Source organism: Mauremys reevesii, linkage group 2, assembly GCF_016161935.1.
Source record: "Mauremys reevesii isolate NIE-2019 linkage group 2, ASM1616193v1, whole genome shotgun sequence".
NCBI lineage: Eukaryota > Metazoa > Chordata > Testudines > Geoemydidae > Mauremys > Mauremys reevesii.
In genome coordinates this window covers 181078024-181099437 of record NC_052624.1, presented here as the reverse complement: position 1 = coordinate 181099437, position 21414 = coordinate 181078024, and the positions used below count along the sequence as shown (strand labels likewise).

The 21414-nt window shown below is 41.0% G+C and overlaps 1 protein-coding gene across 2 annotated transcripts in view; it reads left to right on the top strand.

The window, feature by feature from the left end:
• Positions 1–21414, top strand: part of MBOAT1 (membrane bound O-acyltransferase domain containing 1) — an 83436-nt gene that overhangs the window by 46170 nt on the left and 15852 nt on the right. The window contains exons 5-9 of one of the 2 annotated variants that reach the window (XM_039527724.1): positions 396–407; positions 8848–8903; positions 11833–11887; positions 13112–13295; positions 14971–15163. In XM_039527724.1, the coding sequence (XP_039383658.1) occupies positions 396–407; positions 8848–8903; positions 11833–11887; positions 13112–13295; positions 14971–15163 (500 nt within the window). The remainder of the gene's footprint in view (positions 1–395; positions 408–8847; positions 8904–11832; positions 11888–13111; positions 13296–14970; positions 15164–21414) is intronic. The other variant, XM_039527723.1, reaches the window with a different exon arrangement.

Sequence of the window (21414 nt, the reverse complement as noted above, 5' to 3'; positions counted from 1 at the left end):
AAAGCTGTTTTATCCCATTTTTGAAAGAGTGAAACATGCATGTTTTATTACAGGGGTTCTCAAACTGGGGGTTGGGACCCCGCAGGGGGTTGCGAGGTTATTATGGGGGGTTGCGAGCTGTGAACCTCCACCCCAAACCCTGCTTTGCTCCAGCATTTAAAATGCTGTTAAATATATTAAAAAGTGTTTTTAATTTGTAAGAGGGGGGTCGCACTCAGAGGCTTGCTATGTGAAAGGGGACACCAGTACAAAAGTTTGAGAGCCACTGTTTTATTATAAGTCCTTTTCTGGATGCTTTGCTTTAGCATTTATAAGATGTTCTTAGGATTATTTAGGTTTTTTTAACTCTTTCTTACCCCAGTTACATATTTTATTTCCTTCTTCTTTATGCTAAGAGGATTATGCTGGTGAGTTGATTTTTGGTGTTTTTTAATACTTTATAAGAATGGCACTACTACTACTAATACATCATCCTCTTTTATAGCATAGGTAGACTGTCAGTATAGTAATATTATAGTTTTTACCAGAAATGGATTAGTTTAAAAAGAAAAAAATCAAAGGAATATGATAGTTCAGGAGGCTAGTAATGGGCATGGGTCCCAATCCAGTAAACTACTCAAACATGTGCTTAACTTTGTGCACGTGAACAGTATGAATGAAGTCAGTGTGACTACTCATGCATTACATTATGCACAAGCTTAAATCCTTTTGCTGGACTGGGGCCACGGTGCCTCTCACTTTTTGGTTACAGGTTTAAGTTCAACCAGTTCGTAATGAGCAAAAACCACTACCATTTGAAGAATATTCATTGAAGGCCTGTGGATGACACAAATGGCTTATGTGAAATTCTAGGGGCCTCCGCACTATCCTAGTAGAAAAATTCACAGCACAAAAATCACCATAAAATTGGCACTAGTTACCACCCTTATTAACAGTCTTATATGAGAGGCAAATGCTTGAATTAGCTTGGAGACTGACCCATCTTTTCACCCCGAAAGGTGGTGTTTTCATGTGTAAATCGGAGCCTTTTGGCTGACAGATACGTAATCTTGCACTTTCTACTGCATGTGCCATATTTCTGCTGTAGATAAATGGAAGACTTCATTCTCCAGGGCTGTTGGGCTAAAACATTTCATCAGCACTAACTTTACTCCAAAGGAAAAAATGGCAACATTTCTAGCAAACCACCCTAAAAATGAACATAATTAAATGTGAAATCTCTAAGCGCTTTATAAAGCAATTTTTTTTAGCAATGAGCATCACTGAAGGCAATGATTTATCTTCTAATGTTTAATGCTTTACTGTGTTTTCTTTCTTCCTTCTGGTTTTATTTCAAATCCCAAAGTTAGCAACAATGGTAGAATAGCCAATTTGTAAAAAGAAAATATATTTGACAACAGAAACTGACCTAGATGTATTCTTTTACTGTTACACCATTGCAGAACAAAGTACAGAAGTATTAAGCACTCCAAAGAGTTAGATGGAAACATTTGTTTTCCTTGAAAATATATTAAGGAAATTCTTTTTTGGCATTGTAAGTGATGGGACTGAAGTCCTCTGTGTATCCACAGACCACATACAACATGGGTAGTAGCAGTGTAAGACATGGCTCTGCCAATAAGCCTCTTTTCTGTAGCACTCTCTTCATTCACTCCATGCTCATTCATTGCTTGACTGTTTAGCATTTGTCCACTTGAAACCGGACACCACTAACTGATTACACATAAGCTGATAAAGAACCGTGGGTGGTAACTACCAACCAGCTTAAATTCAAACCAGTGAATCAGAGTTGAAAAGCTCGATATCCCATTACTATCCCACGCACTTCCCTCAGAAAGAAACAATTTTCTGAATGAAAACTTTCAGCTGTAAAGAATAGTTATCTAATAGACACCACCAACTGAACATATTGTTTAGAATTGGGGATGGGTGAAGTAAGTGGTTCTGATTTTAAGTTGGGAAGTGACTTGAATTTCTGCCTAAATATGAAACAAACTGAAAACTGATTTGAGGTGTGTAAAATTCAGTTTTATATCTTCTTCTTTGTGCTGCCGCACTTCCTGGTTTCTGTTGAAAACAGAAGTAACAAAATACAGGAAGAGATGCTGATATGGAGTTTCTAGTACAATAATAAAAATCATAGACAATCTGGACAATCTCATGAGAGCTCTTGATCGTGTGAGGTTTTCCACACTGATTTCCAGACCAAGGAAATAAATTCACAAAAAGTATCAAAAATATTAGAAATAAATCATAGTATCGGGAAATTAAGTTTCTGTTTCTCTGGTCTGGTTTTAGCAATAGTGTTGATATGTTTTATTTTCTATGATATTCACAGATTAGGCATTGTGGGATAATATCCTTTAGTGTTCAGCTGCAAAGCATGAGGAGCTCTTTTTAGTCATGGTTAGACAGAGTTCAAATGATCTGGGTTTGGGGAATAAATGGCTGTATTTCAAATGTCTTCCTTTAGGTTTCCTCTGTAAATGTAAGTATCATCTGTAGATTTTATTCTCGTAGAATATTGTGATTTTCTTTTAAAGTCTACCTACTTCTTCGCCTCTTTTCAATAAACTATGTCAACATTTTGAACGAAATAATAGGTTCTGATCTTCGCTTGTGGGTATACAGTAGATTTTATTAATGTCTATTTTTGTGCACACCTCTGCAGCCTTCTCAAACTGAGTCACATTTTTATTATTTATGTAAGAAACATTTGACCTTGCATGACATGGGCACCATGTTTGACATACTAATTTACTCAACATTTTTGTGCCATTTATAATTAGATGTTACCTGAAAGTTTAAAAAAAATTAGCAATTTATTCCTTCAGTATTGCCAGGCCTAAGTGTTCAAAAATCCTGAGTCTGACTTAGTAATTATGGGATTTTAACAATAAGCTTTGGGTTCTTTTTATTTTGGCTCTGTTTTTGAGCTTGGAAGATTCATGTTTTCAATCCTTTCTCTACAATCAGTAGGGCTAGGAACTTATTTAAAAAAACAAACAAACAACAAAAGCTGAGGTTCTCATATAACCACATGATTCAGGGAGCTGGGGTTTTAAAAACATATCAAATATCCTAAGACCTGCAATAAAATCCTGAGAGTTGGCAATGCTTCTTTTTAATACTTTAAATATCCAAATCAGACTTCTAACCTGGCAACTAATCACACACAGTGGAGGCTGGCAGATATTAAACACAATGTTCTGGCATTTACCTGCAAAGCTGATCTTCAAGGACACGTTGAAAGAGCTCTGTGAAAGAGGCAGAGATTGCTGATCTCTGCTGTACTGTCTATTTTATTACTAGGCTTGAAATCTCAGTGTATCAGCATCTCCTGAGTCAGCATTTCAGCTTTAAAACAGGAACTATTTTAGGTGGGAGGAAGGTATGAAGTGTCTGTCCAGGTACTATAGTGGACCCATATAGAACAGTAGTTGCATAATGTGCTGCCGTGTGCCAAGTTAGGCATCTCATTAGGACTTCTCATTCTGTAAACTGAATGGCAATCTATGTGGTACCCATCACCAGGATGTGTGAGCACCATATGGATTCAAAGGTTGGATGCCAGAAGGGTTTAGCATATGATGTAGGTGAAGTACTTGGATTTCAGGGCACAAAGTGAAACAGGCAAAGTTTTCAGTTACTCTGTCCTGTAAATTTCCTAAGCTGACATCAAGATGAAGTCGGTGGCCAGGTAGGAGGGGCAGGGGGACAGCGGACCTGTTCATCCTACTTTTACAGCTGGAGGCGAGATTACAGTACCAGGCACTACAGAAGTATGGACATGTGCTTTCACATGTGTGTATGGGAAAGGCTGATATCCCATAAGAGCCCACAATGACTTATTTGTTTCTTGGCTGTGACACGATATAGGCAGATTTCTGCTTAGGGGATGTTGCAAGACAGTTTTCCACTTTCCTGAGGATAGTGGAATAGAATAGACGAGACAATTTGAGTCTGCTTGAATATTGGAGGCTTTAGCTGAGCTGTTATTCTATGCCACTGTTTTCCCTCTCTAGCACCCTTAATTCCCTCTCTTGCTGTCATTGTATATTAAGCATCTTGAACCCAGGAGGAAAATAAAGACTCCTATTGGTTTTTCAAAACGGGCTTTGTATGATACGTTGTATTTTTCTGCATCAGGAGTGTCATTTCTGTCAATCTTTATGTCTTATTTAGAGTTCAAATTTGGGATGGAAGGGAGAGAACATTGTTTTTTTCAGATTAAATTGTATGCAAGACTTAAGAATTTTACTTGGTGGCTAGATATTACGATGAGTACTCTATAAATACCTACTATAGATAGAAAGAATCTTTCTTTTTTCTCTATGTTCAGGTATCATAGCAGTGTTCTAATACAGGCTGGTTTTGTGCATGACCTTCAGTCCATCTGAATTGTTTGCATTTCAGTGCTCACTGGCTTACAGCAGGGGGCCCAATTTTCAAATGCAGGTGCCTAAATGCAGGCAATTAAAGGGACATACGTTTGGCTTTGATTCTCTGGTTTAAAGTTACTTACTTAAACGTTAGCATAAAATAAATCAGTTTTGTCATTAGCAAGAATCATGCCTGACAAAAGTTTGCTTTTAAAAGGAAAAATTGTTGCTGAACCAATGTGACATGGTGGGATAATAGGCATGACTGGAATATTGGTATAGAAGGGTACAGCTTGCTCAGGAGGGACAGGCAGGGAAAAAGGGAGGAGGTGTTGCCTTATATATTAAAAATGTATAGACTTGCACTGAGGTTGAGATGGAAATAGGAGACAGACTTGTTGAAAGTCTCTGGGTAAGGATAAAAGGGGTAAAAGACAAGGATGATGACATGGTAGGGGTCTACTACAGACCACCTAACCAGGAAGAAGAGGTGGATGAGGATTTTTTTAAACAACTAACAAAATCATCCAAAGCACAGGACTCGGTGGAACAACTCAGGGGATCTGCTGGGAAAATAACGCAGCAGGGCACAGATTATCCAAGAAGTTCTTGGAATGTTTTGGAATGTATGATAATTTTTTATTTCAGAAGGTGGAGAAAGCTACTAGGGGAGAAGCTGTTCTAGATTTCATTTTGACAAATAGGGAGGAACTGGTTGAGAATTTGAAAGTGGAAGTTAGCTTGGGTGAAAGTGATCATGAAATGATAGAGTTCATGAATGGTAGGTGGGAGAACAGCAAAATCAAGACAATGGATTTCAGGAAGGCAGACTTTAGCAAACTCAGGGAGTTGGTAGGTAAGATCCCATGGGACGCAATCTAAGGAGAAAAACAATTGAAGACAGTTGGCAGTTTTTCAAAGACACATTATTAAGGGCACGAGAGCAAACTATCCCCCTGTGTAGGAAAGATAGGAAGTATGGCAAGAGACCACTGTGGCTTAACCAGGAGATCAAAAAAGAGTCCTACAAAAAGTACTACAAAAACTGGAAACTAGGTCAAATTATAAAAGATGAATATAAACAAATAACACAAGTATGCAGGGACAAAATTAGAAAGGCCAAGACACAAAACGAGATCAAACTAGCTAGAGACATAAAAGGTAACATGAAAACATTCTACAATACATTAGAAGCAAGAGGAAGACCAAGGACAGGGTAGGACAGTTAGTGAAGGGGGAAAAATAATAACAGAAAATGTGGAAATGGCAGAGGTGCTTAATGACTTCTTTGTTTCGGTTTTCACCAAGAAGGTTGGTGGTGATTGGACATCTAACACAGTGAATGCCAGTGAAAATGAGGTAGGATCAGAGGCTAAAATACAAATAGAACAAGTTAAAAATTATGTAGACAGATGTCTTCAAGTCACCAGTGCCTGATTAAATACATTCTAGAATACTCAAGGAGCTGACTGAGGAGATATCTGAGCTATTAGCGATTTATCTTTGAGAAGTCATGGAAGACTGGAGAGATTCCAGAAGACTGGAAAAGGGCAAATATAGTGCCAATCTATAAAAAGGGAAATAAGGACAACCCAGGGAATTACAGACCACTCAGTTTAACTTCTGTATCTGAAAAGATAATAGAGCAAATAACTAATCAATCAGTTTGCAAACATCTAGAAGTTAATAAGGTGATAAGTAACAGTCAGCATGGATTTGTCAAGAACAAATCATGTCAAACCCACCTGATAGCTTTCTTTGACAGGGTAACAAGACTTGTGGATGGGGGAAGTGGTAGACGTGGTATATCTTGACTTTAGTAAGGCTTTTGATACTGTCTCGCATGACCTTCTCATAAACAAACTAGGGAAATGCAACCTAGATGGCGCTACTATAAGGTGGGTGCAAAACTGGTTGGAAAACCGTTCCCAGCAGCAGTGCAAGTAGGCCGGTATGCAAGTAGGCTGGGAGTTCTGCTCCTTTCCCCACTGGAAGGGGCAGTAGCGGGGAAAGAAGCAGAATGCTGGCGGCTCCTCTGGCAGCCGTACCGCCCCCTCCCTAGCCCTCTCTCTGGCGCAGCAGGAGGACAGAGCCCCCTTCACCCCCGTCCCTTGTAACATGGGATGGATGTGCGGAGGGGATGGGAAGAGCATGAGGGCCCTGGGTTGGGGGCAGAGCAGTGAGGAGTCACATGGGGGGTTCACATGGGAAGGTCACATGCCCTCCTTAGCTGGTGGGCTCCCCCCCGTACCGGTAAGACATGGATTTTACTTACACCACTGGTTCCCAGAGAGCAATCAGTGATTCACAGTCATGCTAGAAGGGCATAACAAGTGAGGTACTGCCGTGATCAGTTCTGGGTCCGGTTCTGTTCAATATGTTCATCAAAATTATTTAGATAATGGCATGGAGAGTACACATAAAGTTTGTGGACGATATCAAGCTGGGAGGGGTTGCAAGTGCTTTGGAGGATAGGATTAAAATTCAAAATGATCTGGACAAACTGGAGAAATGGTCTGAAGTAAATAGGATGAAATTCAATAAGGACAAATGCAAAGTACTCCACTTAGGAAGGAACAGTCAATTGCACAAATACAAAATGAGAAATGACTGCGGAAAGGGATCTGGGGGAAGTGGACCACGAGCTAAATATGAGTCAGCAGTGTAACGCTGTTGCAAAAAAAGCAAACATCATTCTGGGATGTATAAGCAGGAGTGTTGTAAACAAGACACGAGAAGTAATTCTTCTGCTCTACTCTGTGCTGATTAGACCTCACCTGGAGTATTGTGTCCAGTTCTGGGTGCTGCATTTCAGGAAAGGTAGACAATTTGGAGAAAGTACAGAGAAGAGCAACAAAAATGATTAAAGGTCTAGAAAACATGAGGGAAGATTGAAAAAACTGGGTTTGTTTAGTCTGGAAAAGAGAAGACTGAGAGGGGACATTATTATAGTTTTCAAGTACATAAAAGGTTGTTACAAGGAGGAGGGAGAAGAATTGTTCTTCTTAACCTCTGAGGCTAGGACAAGAAGCAATGGACTTAAATTGCAGCAAGGGTGGTTTAGGTTGGACATTAGGAAAATCTTCCTAACTGTCAGGTTGGTTAAGCACTGGAATAAATTGCCCAGGGAGGTTGTGGAATCTCCATCGTTGGAGATTTTTAAGAGCAGGTTAGACAAACACCTGCCAGGGATGGTCTAGATAATACTTAGTCCTGCCATGAGTGCAGGGGACTGGACTAGATGACCTCTCGAGGTCCCTTCCAGTCCTATGATTCTACGATTTCCACTAACTGCAGATAACTGTGCCTGCTTGTGGATTCCCTTTGGATGTCAATGTCTGAGGAGGATGAGGATAAAGCATATTCTTTGTGTATAAAATTATTACAGTGATATTGATATACATTTAGGGTTTAAAATACAATTGAATTCCAGTTTGCTGAATCTACAGTATCTAAACCTCTCAGTCTACTGAACTGCCATCATGACTCCCTGCTTATGTGACTCTGTTGAAACCTGGTTATGTGAACATAATATTTTGAGTGGTTCAGATAATCGGGATTCTACTGTACCTTCAACACTTTTTTCAACACGTTGAGTATATAGAAAAATCACTTAAACTTTTATATTGAGGCTACCAAAAGGCAAATAGTTAATCTTAACCATCAGGTCTGATTTTGAATTGGGAGATTTTTTAATACAATGTTGCCTTGTGCGTAGAGCAATGGACTGGGGCTCAGGAGACCTCAGTTCTATTCTCTGCTCTGCCACTGGCCTACTGGGTGACCCTGGGCAAGTCGCAGCCCCTCTGTGCCTCGGTTTCCCCATTTGGATAATGGTAATAATTATACTTGCCTGCTTTATAAATCCCTTTGAGAATTACTGATAAAAAGCTCCATATAAGAACTAGGTGGTAGTTTTATTCTGCCTAGAAATGTTTGCTAGGCACAGTTCCCACTCCAAAGGGATTAAAACCAGATGAGCTGCAACAAGGGTGATGGTATTTCATCCTGAGGTATTATTTATTCCAGAATGACACCCTTAGCATAGTGTACGCTGTACTGGTTGAGGTACCATCTTTTGGATGAGACCTACAATGAGGTTCCGACTGCATTTGGTAATTAAAGATTTCACCGCACTCCACTGTAGGATTGTTAACTTTGCTGTTTTGGCCCAGTTTCTACCATGGATAATTATGTTCCGCCTACTTAAATGCCTCATGCAGTTTTGGTGTTTATATGGCATTTTCCACTTTTTATTCTAAACTGTTAAAACAATACCTTTCATCCCAGAGGTGGTTGCATTTCATTGACTAATTAAGTGAATTGGGATCCTTTGAGATGAAAGACATTAGATAAGTGTAAGATTATTATCAATCAATCCAATAATTCATATAAAAATAAGATGGAAGGATTTGCACTGTATTATGAAAAGGCATTCATCGCTTTCTATATCTTTACGTTATAGCCCACTGATGATTATTACACAGAAGATCACAACTCTTGCATTCCAAGTGCACGATGGTAAGCAAACAAACCCCCTGATATCCTAAAGGCAGCATTTCCATTCCAGTCCATTGTCTTTAGTGGAGTTACCCCAGGGATGAATTTAGGTCACAGTGTTTCTCCAAGCAAGGAAGGGCAGCGATTTGTGAAAAACAGACAGATTTTGCTGCATTTTTCTTGATTCTAAACCTTCTTTTTATAATAAAGATGCTTTTATACCTCAGAGAAGATTACCTCCGGGGTATTGAAAATTACACTGGTTTGAAGTCCATGGGCCTAAGTCTGATCTCCTTTAATATTTGTTTGACACCTATGTAACTCCATAGACTTCCCTCAAGTTACTCTTGATTCACGCTGATGTGAGATCAGAATCAGGCCCAAGGACTTATTATGTTCAGTATGGACTTGTCTAGACAAACAAACAATTTGTGACAAGCTGGGGTGTGAATCTACCCTGTGCTAGCCTGCTCCAGACTAACTGTCTGCATAGACTAGAAGTCTGCTCGAGCCTAATTTGTAGGTCTGACCCTGACCTGAACTGGGCCCATGCCTACCTGGCCCAAGTCTCTTTGACACTGCTAGTGTCTCAAATGGCATCATCTTCCAGAAAGGTGCCTGCCTCCAGGACAATAAAAGGCTCAAACATTGCAATTGTAATTAGTGTTGTTGTTTGTTTATTTCTGTAGCGGTTGCACCTGTGAATAGGGTTGCCAACTTTCTGATTGCAGAAAACCGAATACCCTTGCCCTGCCCCACCCTTCCCTGAGGCCCTGCCCCGCCCCTTCTCCAAGGCCCCACCAATTCCATTCCCCCTCGCTCCCTCTCCCTCTCCCTTGCTCATTTTCACTAGGCTGGGGCAAGGGGTTAGGGTGCAGAAGGGAGTGAGGGCTCCGGCTGGGGGTGTGGGCTCTGGGGTAGGGCTGGGGATGAGAGGTGTGGTATGCAGGAGGGGGCTCCGGTCTGGGGGGTGGGGCTGAGGGGTTCAGAGTGTGAGAGGAGGCCTTGGGCTGGGGTAAGGGGTTGGAGTGTGGGAGGGGGTGAGGGCTCCAGCTGGGGGGTGTGGGCGCTGGGCTGGGGCCAGAAATGAGGGGTTTGGAGTGTGGTAGGGTGCTCTGTGCTGGGGCAGGGGGTTGGTGTGTGTGTGGGGGGGTGATGGCTACAGCTGGAGGTGTGGGCTCTGGGGTGGGGCCCGGGATGAGGAGTTTGGGGTGCAGGAGGGGGCTCCAGGCTGGGGCAGGGGGTTGGGGTACAGGAGGGGGTGAGGGATGTGGACACCAGGCAACGCTTATCTTAGGCGGCTCCCGGAAGCGGCCGGCATGTCCCTGCGGCCCCTAGGCAGAGGCACAGCCAAGAGGCTCTGCGTGCTGCTCACACCCGCATGCCCTGCCTCTGCAGCTCCCATTGGCTGCAGTTCGGGGTGGGGACGGCACGTGGAGCCTCCCTAGCCGGCCCTATGCCTAGAGGCTTCAGGAACATGCTGGCTGCTTCCGGGAGCCACACGGAGCCAGGACAGGCAGGGAGCTTGCCTTAGCTTTGCTGTGCTGCTGACCGGACTTTTAATGGCCCGGTCAGCGGTGCTGACTGGCGCTGCCAGGGTCTCTTTTCGACTGGGTGTTACGGTCGAAAACCTGACGCTTGGTAACCCTACCTGGGGACTCCACACAGGGACCTGAGCCCCATTGCGCTAAGCACTGTACAAACAAATAACACAGAGACAGTCTCTGCTTCAGAGAGAGTAGTAATCTAGGGTTTAGGTAATATCCAACAGGTGTAAATAAACAGACACATGAGGGGAGAAGACATGGTAACAGCAGAGACAGATGCATTTGAAATTAATCTTTTAAAAAGTCCTACAGATTAATTGTAGTGGTAAGTGCTTATTACCTTACAAACTTTCATGCTAGTGGAGTGGATAAAAATTGATGCAGTTTCCATTTTCAAGCAGTTGTGACTTTATCTGTAGAAAATACATACAACTCCCTTCCAAAGGAAACCAACCCTGCCCCCAACCTCTCCAAAAATAGAAGATAAAAAAGAGGTTAAATATGCTAGTGCAACCATGATGGGTGTGCACTTAAATATATCAGTGTTTGTTGTTAAATGCATGCTATGAAATATACAGGCTGTACAGTGTTACATAGTTAATGTTAATATGATAACCTGAACTTTTGCATTTGAGTGTTCAAAATAACATAATTAATGTTCCGTTAACCATACGGGTTTTTACATAAGAAAGAGTGTTTAAGTGCACTAGTCAAGTGGCGGGTATAGTCTGAGCCTGGGAGTTCAGTGGTTAGAGTCAGTCCCTGGGCAGAAGGAAAGTCAGTTGGAACTCTTGACTATAGTCGAGTCCTGACCAACCCCTTCTTTCCCATGCCAGCAGCCAGTTCCTCTCCCTTGGCCAGTCTTCTTGCTGTGAATTGCCCCTTTCCTCACTTGGGAATAAGGAGGAGACTTGTGGCTAAGAGGACCAGCATCTTCTGGGAACAGGGATTTCCTGGTACAGAGCTATAATAATAGCCACAGGGGATGAATGCTGGTGGATGAGCATTATGCAGCTCACTGCCTACTTGGGAAGCTGTTTCAATAGGTACAGAGATGGTGAGGTTGTGGAGGACTCATGTTGAAGAGGAGAGAATGAGGAAGGGAGATGGATCCAAAGGAGAAGGAGAGCCTTGTAGGGAGAGGGGAGGAATCGACCCTAAAGTACCCACTATCAGTACTTCATGCAGTCTTCTGAGGATGAGCATGTTTGACTTAAAGGATGGAAAATTAAATCAAATTATTACTGTTGGTAACAGTGAAACGCAGGAAGGCCTGTGAATTTAAAATCTCCAATAACTGCCTACAGCATATAACCTTTGATCTTGGAATAGATTTCTGCAGTTATTTTTGGAAGAATCTAATTTGATTTCATTGTGTCATGCCTATTATTTATTCTTGCTAGGAATAGGCCGACAAGCTGAGGACCTCACTGCTGAGCAAAATCGGCTTGCTGTAAAGTAAGAATTTACTTCTCCCGCTCAGTGTGTCTTTAACCTCATCCAAGTAATAGTGGTCTGTGGGGTTTTTAATTCCTCCCTGACTCATTACCAGGAGTCAGATTTTCAAAATCATTGTTAATGTAGGTACTGCCTACAATCCACCCAGTGCCAAAGGCACTTTAATACTCATTAAGGTAATTCTTTTTGTGATGTTTGTGTCCCAAGCACCCACATATGAGTTCTTCATTTCCCCCCCGACTGAACTATATACCAAGAGAGCCCTTGTTTCTCCAAGGCCGGGTTTAGACCCTGATTCAGCAAAGTACTTAAGCACATGCTTAAATCCCATTAACTTTAATGGGTGCCTAAAGTGTAGCAACTGCTTAAGTGCTTTGCTGAACCAGGCCCTTTAATAAAGTTGTGCTGTTGGATCTTCAGGCTTTCGTCTACCCTTTCATTGTGGTCTGCTATCTTTCACATTAGAATATGCGCCCCCCCCCCAATCAATAGCAACATCAAAGCACTAATCCATGTTAAAACAGCAGGGATGAAGTTTGCTTCTGACACTTCAAATGCTGCTGGGTTGTTGTTTTTTTTAAACCTACTACCAGCAGTTTCTGGACACTGATACATGTTTCTCCTCCATCTCCATCTTCCAAGTTCAAACTTTGATACTACAGATTTCACTGTTTACCAGAAGAAAGCGGATGCTGCTTATCTATTACAAGCATTCCCCCCCACCCAATCTTATTTTAATTCCACTCTAATTGTGGAATGAAAGCGAAATCTTTTTTGAACAGGCTGAAAGTTACAGCAATAACTAACTTTGATCCTTGTGCTTAATACATTTGAAACTTTGCTTGGGGCAAAATAATTAGTTCCTCAGTTTTCAAGGTTTAACTGTGAGCCATTGAAAAATTTACCTAATTATTAGATGATGGAACTATGATTGTCATGTCTTGAAAAATGAAAGTTTGTAAGGAGGTTTATATAACATTTCTACAGTGACCTGTTGCTTTATGTCTCCATGTATCATTTAGTATACAGCTGGCTTTAAAAATGTAGAGTACTCATAATTGAGGTTCTGTTGTATGTAAAGTTTTAAATATACTCTGAATAATAATTCACGGAATTGGCAAAATAGTATGTTACACAGTGTAATTCAAAAGCTTATCAAAAGTACCCATGAAACTTTTTGCTATATTTTACCTTGTTCTGTTTTGTGTGTGGATGTTTTGACAGAATAAGACCTTCCTTACTGGAATATTTGAGCTATCTCCTCAATTTTATGAGTGTCATAGCTGGACCTTGCAGCAATTACAAGGACTATATAGCCTTCATTGAAGGGAGGCATGTGCATATGAAACTTTTAGAAGTGAACTGGAAGCAAAAGGGTTATGACAGACTTCCTGATCCTTCTCCAACTGTAAGTTTTGAAAAGCCAAGTATTTATTGCAAAGGGCTAGAGAATACTGCTTTGCATGTCTGACTTCTATAACTGCACCTAGTTTAAAACCAAACAAGGAAAACTGCTTGGGGAATTGTGCCAGAAAATATAACTGTTTTCTGCTGTTTGTGTTGATAACAAAGCTAGGGGGATGAGGGTTGGCATCATCCATTTGTTCAGAAGAGCACATAGCAGCTCATTGGTTGGTGAACATCATATGTGTAAGTCTCTCTGTTCACAGTGGGAACATACTGTAGATTCTGATTATTATGAATTGTAATTCAGACTTAGACAAAAGAGAGAGAACATTTTACAAAAGAAAAAAGCTGAAAAAACTATTGTACTGTAAAGGACATGTTGGAAGCAGGAATCATAATTGATTAATTACTGTAAATTGCACAGATGCATTTCAAGGAAACCTGGTGACTGTCTTAAAGTATCTTTGGTTTAAGTCTGAAAAAGATAAATCCATTGCAAGAATTTATCATTTTTGTTTTATATTATTAAATATTAACTGGATACTCCCACAAGTGGCATTCATGTATTGCAGAAAAATGCATGGGCTAGATTCCGATGTTACATTGGAGTGACTGGATTTATACCTTTGTAACTGACTGAGAGCAGAATTTGGTTCTGCATATTCTCTCTGTAATGTGGAATATGTATGTATACAGGGCCTCATCCTGATCTCTCACTGGTGAAATCTGCTGACAGTGTAAGTGAAGTCAGAATCAGGCCCACATTGTGTCACTTGCATAAATTATATATATGTAGTATAGAAAAATTAGTATTTTTCTTTTAAAAGTTAAGCTTTAAAATGACATGCATTAAAGTTTTACTGTATAGGGAGTGCATGTTAAAAAAAAGTATTTAGGAGCTAAAAGTGAGTTAGTTACATCAGTGTTTAAATAATAATGGTATATTGTTTTTTATTCTCCTGATATTAGGTGTCTACTCTTACTGATTCACATATTTGCAATATGAATGTATGAGTGAATCTGTTTACTCATGATGGATATGTGAAAGCCAGTTACAAAGCATTCACATAGCTTACACCTATAATTCTGATTTCTGGAGTGCTAGGCACTAACTACACATTTTTTAAATATATATTTGCTAGGTGAGGTGCAGGACAGTATCTGTCTAAGTCATTTTGAGAGGCACTTTCAGACACCTTGATGGGAGTGATGGGAAGAACCTAGATATATAACAATCTAATTGTACTGGAAATCAGAATATTTGGTGCTTCCAGCAGGAATCCAATAATTAGTTCCTGTGCTTAACTGCACAGATAGGGAAACTCTGTTTCCCATCTTACTTCTCTGTCCTCCTCAGGGCACTTCCAGCAGATCATGTACAGTGCTTAGGTGAAAGAACATGACCCATTTTGGTTCTGAATAATTCTTTAATTTCTATTTGTAAGATTAATTAGTAAAATATGTTAAAGCCAGCTTTGCATGGCTTTCACTGATTCATTATACCAGCTGGTCCTTGTTACAAATTAATTATGAGGAAAAGGAAGCTATTATTAGCTGTTACCAGTCTCGTTGGGTCTTTAGTCAATTTATTTTTGTAAGTGGGAAGCATTATTTTGCTTTTAGTCTATTCTGATAAATTATTACATCAATGTTTTATTATTCATTGTGCTTTTCAGGGGGCTGTGATATACAAACTGTGTATCACATTTGTATCTCTCCTTTTGTTCTTGACACTTACCAAGACTTATCCTGTTACATACATTGTTGATAGCCAGTTTATCAATAACACATCCTTCTTGTCAAGACTTGGCTACCTGTATATCGTTATGCAAGCATCGAAGCCAAAATATTACTTTGCATGGACATTAGGTAAGGATGACTAAATGGCTTATTTTGTGTCCAAATAAATTTAATACATAAACAATGGGGTGTATGAAATTGTCATAAAACATTTTTTTTAATTTGGGGCCCAATCCTGCAATTCCCACAGCACCCCTGCATCTGTGCAGAGGCCCCCTGAAACCAGTGGGTGCAGCAGTCAGTTGCAGAAGGGAAGAGATTTGACGTGCTATGGGTATATTGACTATAAATCTCAAAAGGACACTGTCAAATAGCGTAGGCCAGAAGTTTGATTTACTTTAAAACTGTTGTCAGTTGTCAGCAAATGCCCCCCACCCCCACATACCTGGGGGCAGATCCTCAGCTGATGTCAGTTATTATAGCTCCATCAAACTCATTGAGGAGTATGTGACCTCTGGAATCTAGATGTGTAATAGAATTGGTGTGAGTATGGGTATGTGTATGTAACATCTTCCCCTTACACCTGGACCTTGTTAATTGTACCTAATATCAGAGGGGTAGCCGTGTTAGTCTGGATCTGTAAAAGCAGCAAAGAGTCCTGTGGCACCTTATGGACTAACAGACATATTGGAGCATGAGCTTTCGTGGGTGAATACCCACTTCATCGGATGCATGGTGTTCACCCACGAAAGCTCATGCTCCAATACGTCTGTTAGTCTATAAGGTGCCACAGGACTCTTTGCTAATTGTACCTAAATTACTTTTATTGGCATTCTTAATACTTTAAGAAGAAAAGATTGTATCTTTTGTGCCAGGATTGTATTTCCTGGTCCCAATCCTGTACTGCTCTGGTGCAGATGGGGGCTCATGGAGCCTGTGGTCACCCTGGTAGTTAGAAAGCCATTGTAAATGTGAACCAGCCTATCCAAAGCTTTCTTAGGGACTTGTCTATAACTAGAAAGTTGTCCCGCTTTAACTATACTAGGGAATAGGCTATGCCAGCATAAGGCACCTTTATACCAGTATAACTGCATCCATATTAGGGATTGTACTGGTATGACTATATTGCTAAAAGATCACATCCCTAACTGCCAGTTATACTGGTACAAAATCTGTATGTGGACCTAGCCTCATTCAGTCCCCATTTCCTGTGGGTGACAATCCTACACCCTTATTTGCAAGGGAGAAAGGAAACAGGGTATGGGCGGAGATAAGGATGGTCAGGAGTGAGCTAATTGACCTCTAACCCTGCCCTCCCCATTCACTTGGGTACAGAGCAACCATAAGGCAGAAAAAAAAGTTCTGTCTGCTATACTGAAGAGAGAGCTCACCTGCATAGGATGAGGAATAGGACTGTCAGTTGATCAGGTGTAAAACTCCCTGGCTAATCAGTCTTGTAAAATTCTTCTCATCCACTCACCTGAAGCAAGCAACTTTTCATGGCCAAATAAAGTTGTTACATTATCAACAGTCATTGCTATGATAATGGATAGCCATTGCCATGATAATGGATAGTCAAGGGCTTTGGCTGGTCATAAATGTTAATACAGTTGAACCTCAGATTTACGAACACCTCGGAAATGGAGGTTGTTCATAACTCTGAAATGTTCGTAACTCTGAACAAAACATTATGGTTCTTTCAAAAGTTTAAAACTGAACTTTGACTTAATACAGCTTTGAAACTTTACTGTGCATAAGAAAAATGCTGCTTTTAACCATCTTAATTTAAATGAAACAAGCACAGAAACAGTTTCCTTATATTGTCAAATATATTTTTTTACACTTTCCCTTTTTTTTTGTAGTTTATTTTTAACCCAGTACTGCACTGTATTAGCTCTTTTTTTTTTTTGGTCTCTTCTTCTGCCTGATTGCGTACTTCCAGTTCCAAATGAGGTGTGTGGTTGACCAGTCAGTAGTAACTCTGGTGTTCGTAACTCCGACGTTCTACTTGTAACAGTTTTGCAAGGCTATATTCAATGTATTGCTTCCAATTTTGTCTTTATTAAGAGAATATTCAGCAAAGAGGGAAATATCAGGTAACACTGAGAGAAGGAAATAATAGGGGCAAACAATAGCTGCGAAACAGTATCTGAATACACTTGCAAACCTTGAGTGGCTTTTAGTGTGTAGCTACTCTAAACAGCTAAAAATACAAGGCTTTTAAGAAACTCTCTGTGTTACTAGTAACACCGTAAGTTGTTATATTGGAAAGCATTTAATACAATTTACTTTCCAACAAATAGGGTGAGGAAGATTGATCCTGTATGTCAGGCATTGGACTTGGACTCAAGAGGACTCTGTTCCCAGCTCTACTTGAGACTTCTTGTATAAGCTTGAGCAAGTCACTCGTGATTATTCAGAAAGTTGAGACCCATTGTCTGCATGTCTTTGTGCACACCAGTTGTTACTATAAATTGGGCATTTGGTGCATATTTAGACCAATTTGTGCAGCCAAAGAATTTGTACAGACCTTGGTCTTCAACCTTTTAAAAATCAATCTCTTATTACTGTGGCTAAATTTCCTTATATGTAAAAGGGGGGGAGGTCATATTCTTGTCCACCTCACACCAGTGTTTGGAAGCTAAATGAATTAGCTGAAGTGAAGCTCACTGAGATGCTCAGATGGAAAGAACTTTATAAGTGTAAAGCATCCTTACTATTTCACTGCTAAATTGTCCCCTACCCCCACTTTACTCTTGGATAATGAAAATAGACCATTTGTTTTTGCTTGTTCTTTTACAACCTTATTTCATGCTACCCTATTGAAGTGCAAACACAGCTAGGGCATGTTTGAAACCAAACCATATTTCCAATGATATTTTAAAAAGAAATAAAAAACAGTTATATTAAATTTTATGTAAAGCCCACAGAAGACCCCCCCTCCTTCCAATTCACTCACCTAAAATTGTTTCCTTTAACAAAACCTAAATTTTGGTTGTAAACCACATACTGCTTCCTTTTATTAAATGACATTAGCCTTCAGGACTATTGGGCAGATCCCAGGCAGAGTAAAAGCAAAGGGGTTTTCTGACTGTTCACCCAAGAAAAATAGCCTGTGTTGCAAAATATTAAAATAACCCTCATATCCCAGTGCAGCAATGTAAACACCATTATATTGAGATCACTGTCTACCAACTCTTCGAATTTATTGATAGTTAAACCTGTTAAACTGAGATGAGAACTTGAAATAAGGGTTCTTATTTTCCCCCTGAAAAATGGGTACCATCTTTCTCCGTGTTTTGGATATAAACAACGTCCGTTTCAGCAGCATTGACTAGAACAATAGCTCCCAAGTGGGACTGATGTCAGTGGGTTTCATTCTCAGCTTCTCGTGGGCCACAGGAAGCGCACAGACAAGATCTTTCAGTGTTGCTACTAGGTATATATGTGGAAATGAGGCAGGACACACAGAAAGGAAACGTGGGATGGTTGAAAGGATGTATAATGGTGTGTTGAATGGGAGGGATGAAATCTTAGGAGGAGATAGGTGGATCTAAAACACTTCTGTAAGAAAAGAGAGAATCAAACATTCCCAGAAGGGAGCAGGCCAGAAAGGCCTATAAAAAAGAAAGTAGTAAATGGCTTGGATTCTAGGGTGGGGAATGTGTTTCTTTGGCTATCAATTTATTTAATATTGAGAATTAATTTGATTGGTGTCCAAAAATAACTTCAAACTAACACTCCATTTCACCCATCCCCATATGTACTTTTCTTTACTGAAAGGGAAGGGTGAGAGAGACTGCGTTTGCTGAATAGAGAAGATCACCAAAATCTGCTACACAGAGGCACAAATACCTGGAACTGGGAGAGGAGCATCATGGAAGGGGATAGAAAAGGGACTGTGAGCATTCAGATTAAGGCTGTGATAAAGTGCAGGAAAGTAATAAGTGGAAGCAAACAGTTGGGATTGGTATATGTGTAATAGAAATGGCTTTGGGATAAGAAATCATTCAGAGAAATAATTTATTTTAGTTGGATATAGGTTTAGGTTATTAGAAAGCTGGAAAAATGTGGGTATAAAATAGAAACATTATTAGAGAGACTGCCTTTGGACTTATGACGTGACGTAATCTTGGAGACTGTGGAAAGATCTTGTGAGTTTTGGGAAAGCATGCTCTGTCTAGTGGTGGGTGAGGCTTCTTTTATCTATGTTGCAGATCCAAGCAACAAAATGGCATGATTCCTCCCCACCCTTTTCAGTTAAGCTGTCTGTTGTGTGGAATAGGGCATTATATAATCATTTAATAAAACTGCCGATAAGCAGTTGCTGTTTCCAGAAAAGGACAGTCATGCTATTGTGTGAGGCACACTGCAGAATTCCTCCAGATTCATGAAAAGATAGAAAATTCAAGCACTCTGGTTGGTAGCATTAAACACTGGAACTTAGCTGTAAACTTTAGGCTTAAAATACTTATTAGTAAAAAACATTTAGACCTGAATTCCACAATCTGATAGCAACTAACCAAATAGGGTTAAATTCTGACCCCACTAAAGTTAATGGCAATCCTCCCATTAGATTTCAGTAGGTCTAGGATTTTACCAGTAATTTGAGAACTGAAAGGTGGCAATTCTTCTGCACTCCAGAGTACTTTATGCTGCATCCAAACCACTTTTGCATTGGGGCTAACAGACCTGTTATAATATCAGACACTGGAATGTCCACCTTTGCCTTTAATTAGGCGGTGCAGCCTGTGGAGACTAAAAGTCTCAGCATTTTGTTGGGATCAAGAAGTAGCAGTGCAGTTTGACGTGTATGTGTAGGAGTTGATTCCCTACTGCATGGAGCACAGTTCTTCAAGGGGTTCTCTTGCTGCAGCATAAAGAGCAGGATAGGGCCGGAAGATTTATGCCTGTACAGATCCTCCAGTTCTTGGCTCTGTGAATACATTGACAGCAAAGAGGCTACTTCAGCCATTGTCTACAGCCATGTCCACCCCACAGCCTGTGGAGGGACATATTTGACCTTCCTGCAAACATACTTAACACACAGCCAGCAACCAACGTTTGGTTGGGACGCGAATTGTCCCGATATTTTGCACTCCGGTGCACAGGCAGAGGGGGGGTCATGCCCCCAACTCAGCCCCGGCTCCACCTGACTCCACCCCTCCCTGCCCCATTGGATCCCTCGCCAAATCCCCGCCCTGGCCCCGCCTCTTGCCCAAGGACTCCACATTCCTCCTCCTCCTCCCTCTCTCCCAGGCTTGTGCAAATGAGCTGTATGGGGGAGGTGGAGGTGAGCTGGTGCAGTGAGGGGCGGGGAGGGGAGCTGCCGGTGGGTGCTCAGCCCCCACTAATTTTTCCTATGCTCTGGAGGTTTTTTTTTTGCTCTGCTGGCCAGGGCCAGCTCCAGGCACCAGCTTAGCAAGCAGGTGCTTGGGGCGGCCACTCCGGAGAGGGGCGGCAGGTCCAGCTATTCGGCGGAGGGTCCCCCAGTTAGAGCGAAGGACCTCCCGCTGAATTGCCGCAGATCGCTTTCGCGGCTTCTTTTTTTTTTTTTTTTTGTGGCTGCTTGGCGCGGCAAAACCCCTGGAGCCGGCCCTGCTGCCGGCAATCCCCCACCCCCAACCCCCGTGTCCCGATATTTCATCTCTCTCATCTGGTCACCCTAGTTGCATCTCATGATTTGGGCCTATGGTATTGTAGCACGCAGAAAGCCCGAACAGTAGTAGACATTAAGGATAGAAGGGACTAAATATAAATGTTCTTATTTAGTTCTAGCAATCTGGCACCAGCAGTGAGCACTTGTTATCGATCTAGTAGCAGACACTTTCTTGTTCAATAAAAAGAAGTATAACAACAAGCAGGGTTGTTTTTAGATTGTTAGGATCAGAAATCAAGACTTGGAAGCCTCTGTTTCCAGCAGCTTGTCAGTGAAGTGGAAGGTTAAGGGAAAGGTCCATATTTTTCTGGTTAGAATACTGCTTTTAGATTAGACTGCATCCCTGAGTTGTACTTCAGGGTTATCCCTGAATTTGTACCTAATCTCATAACACTTTGTAAGAGAGACCAAGACCAATTTTGAATCCCGAGACAGAAATGCTGACTTCATTTAATAAAAATGAAAAGCTCAGCTTTATCTTCAGTTTTCTTGATCAGGTTTGTCATTTATAATGGAACTAGGCGGAAAAATCTAGCAGTGTTTATACTTTCGTTTTTTCCTTCCAATATTTATAGGCTTGCCTGTATTTAAAGACCTAGAGGTAATGAGTCCCTCCTGTCGTCTCAGTATGCACAGAGAAAGGGCTTTTGACAGAGGCAGATTAAAAGCAGGATCCTTGAAATCCAGACCCAATTATCAGAGGCGTTCCAGAGCAAGACAG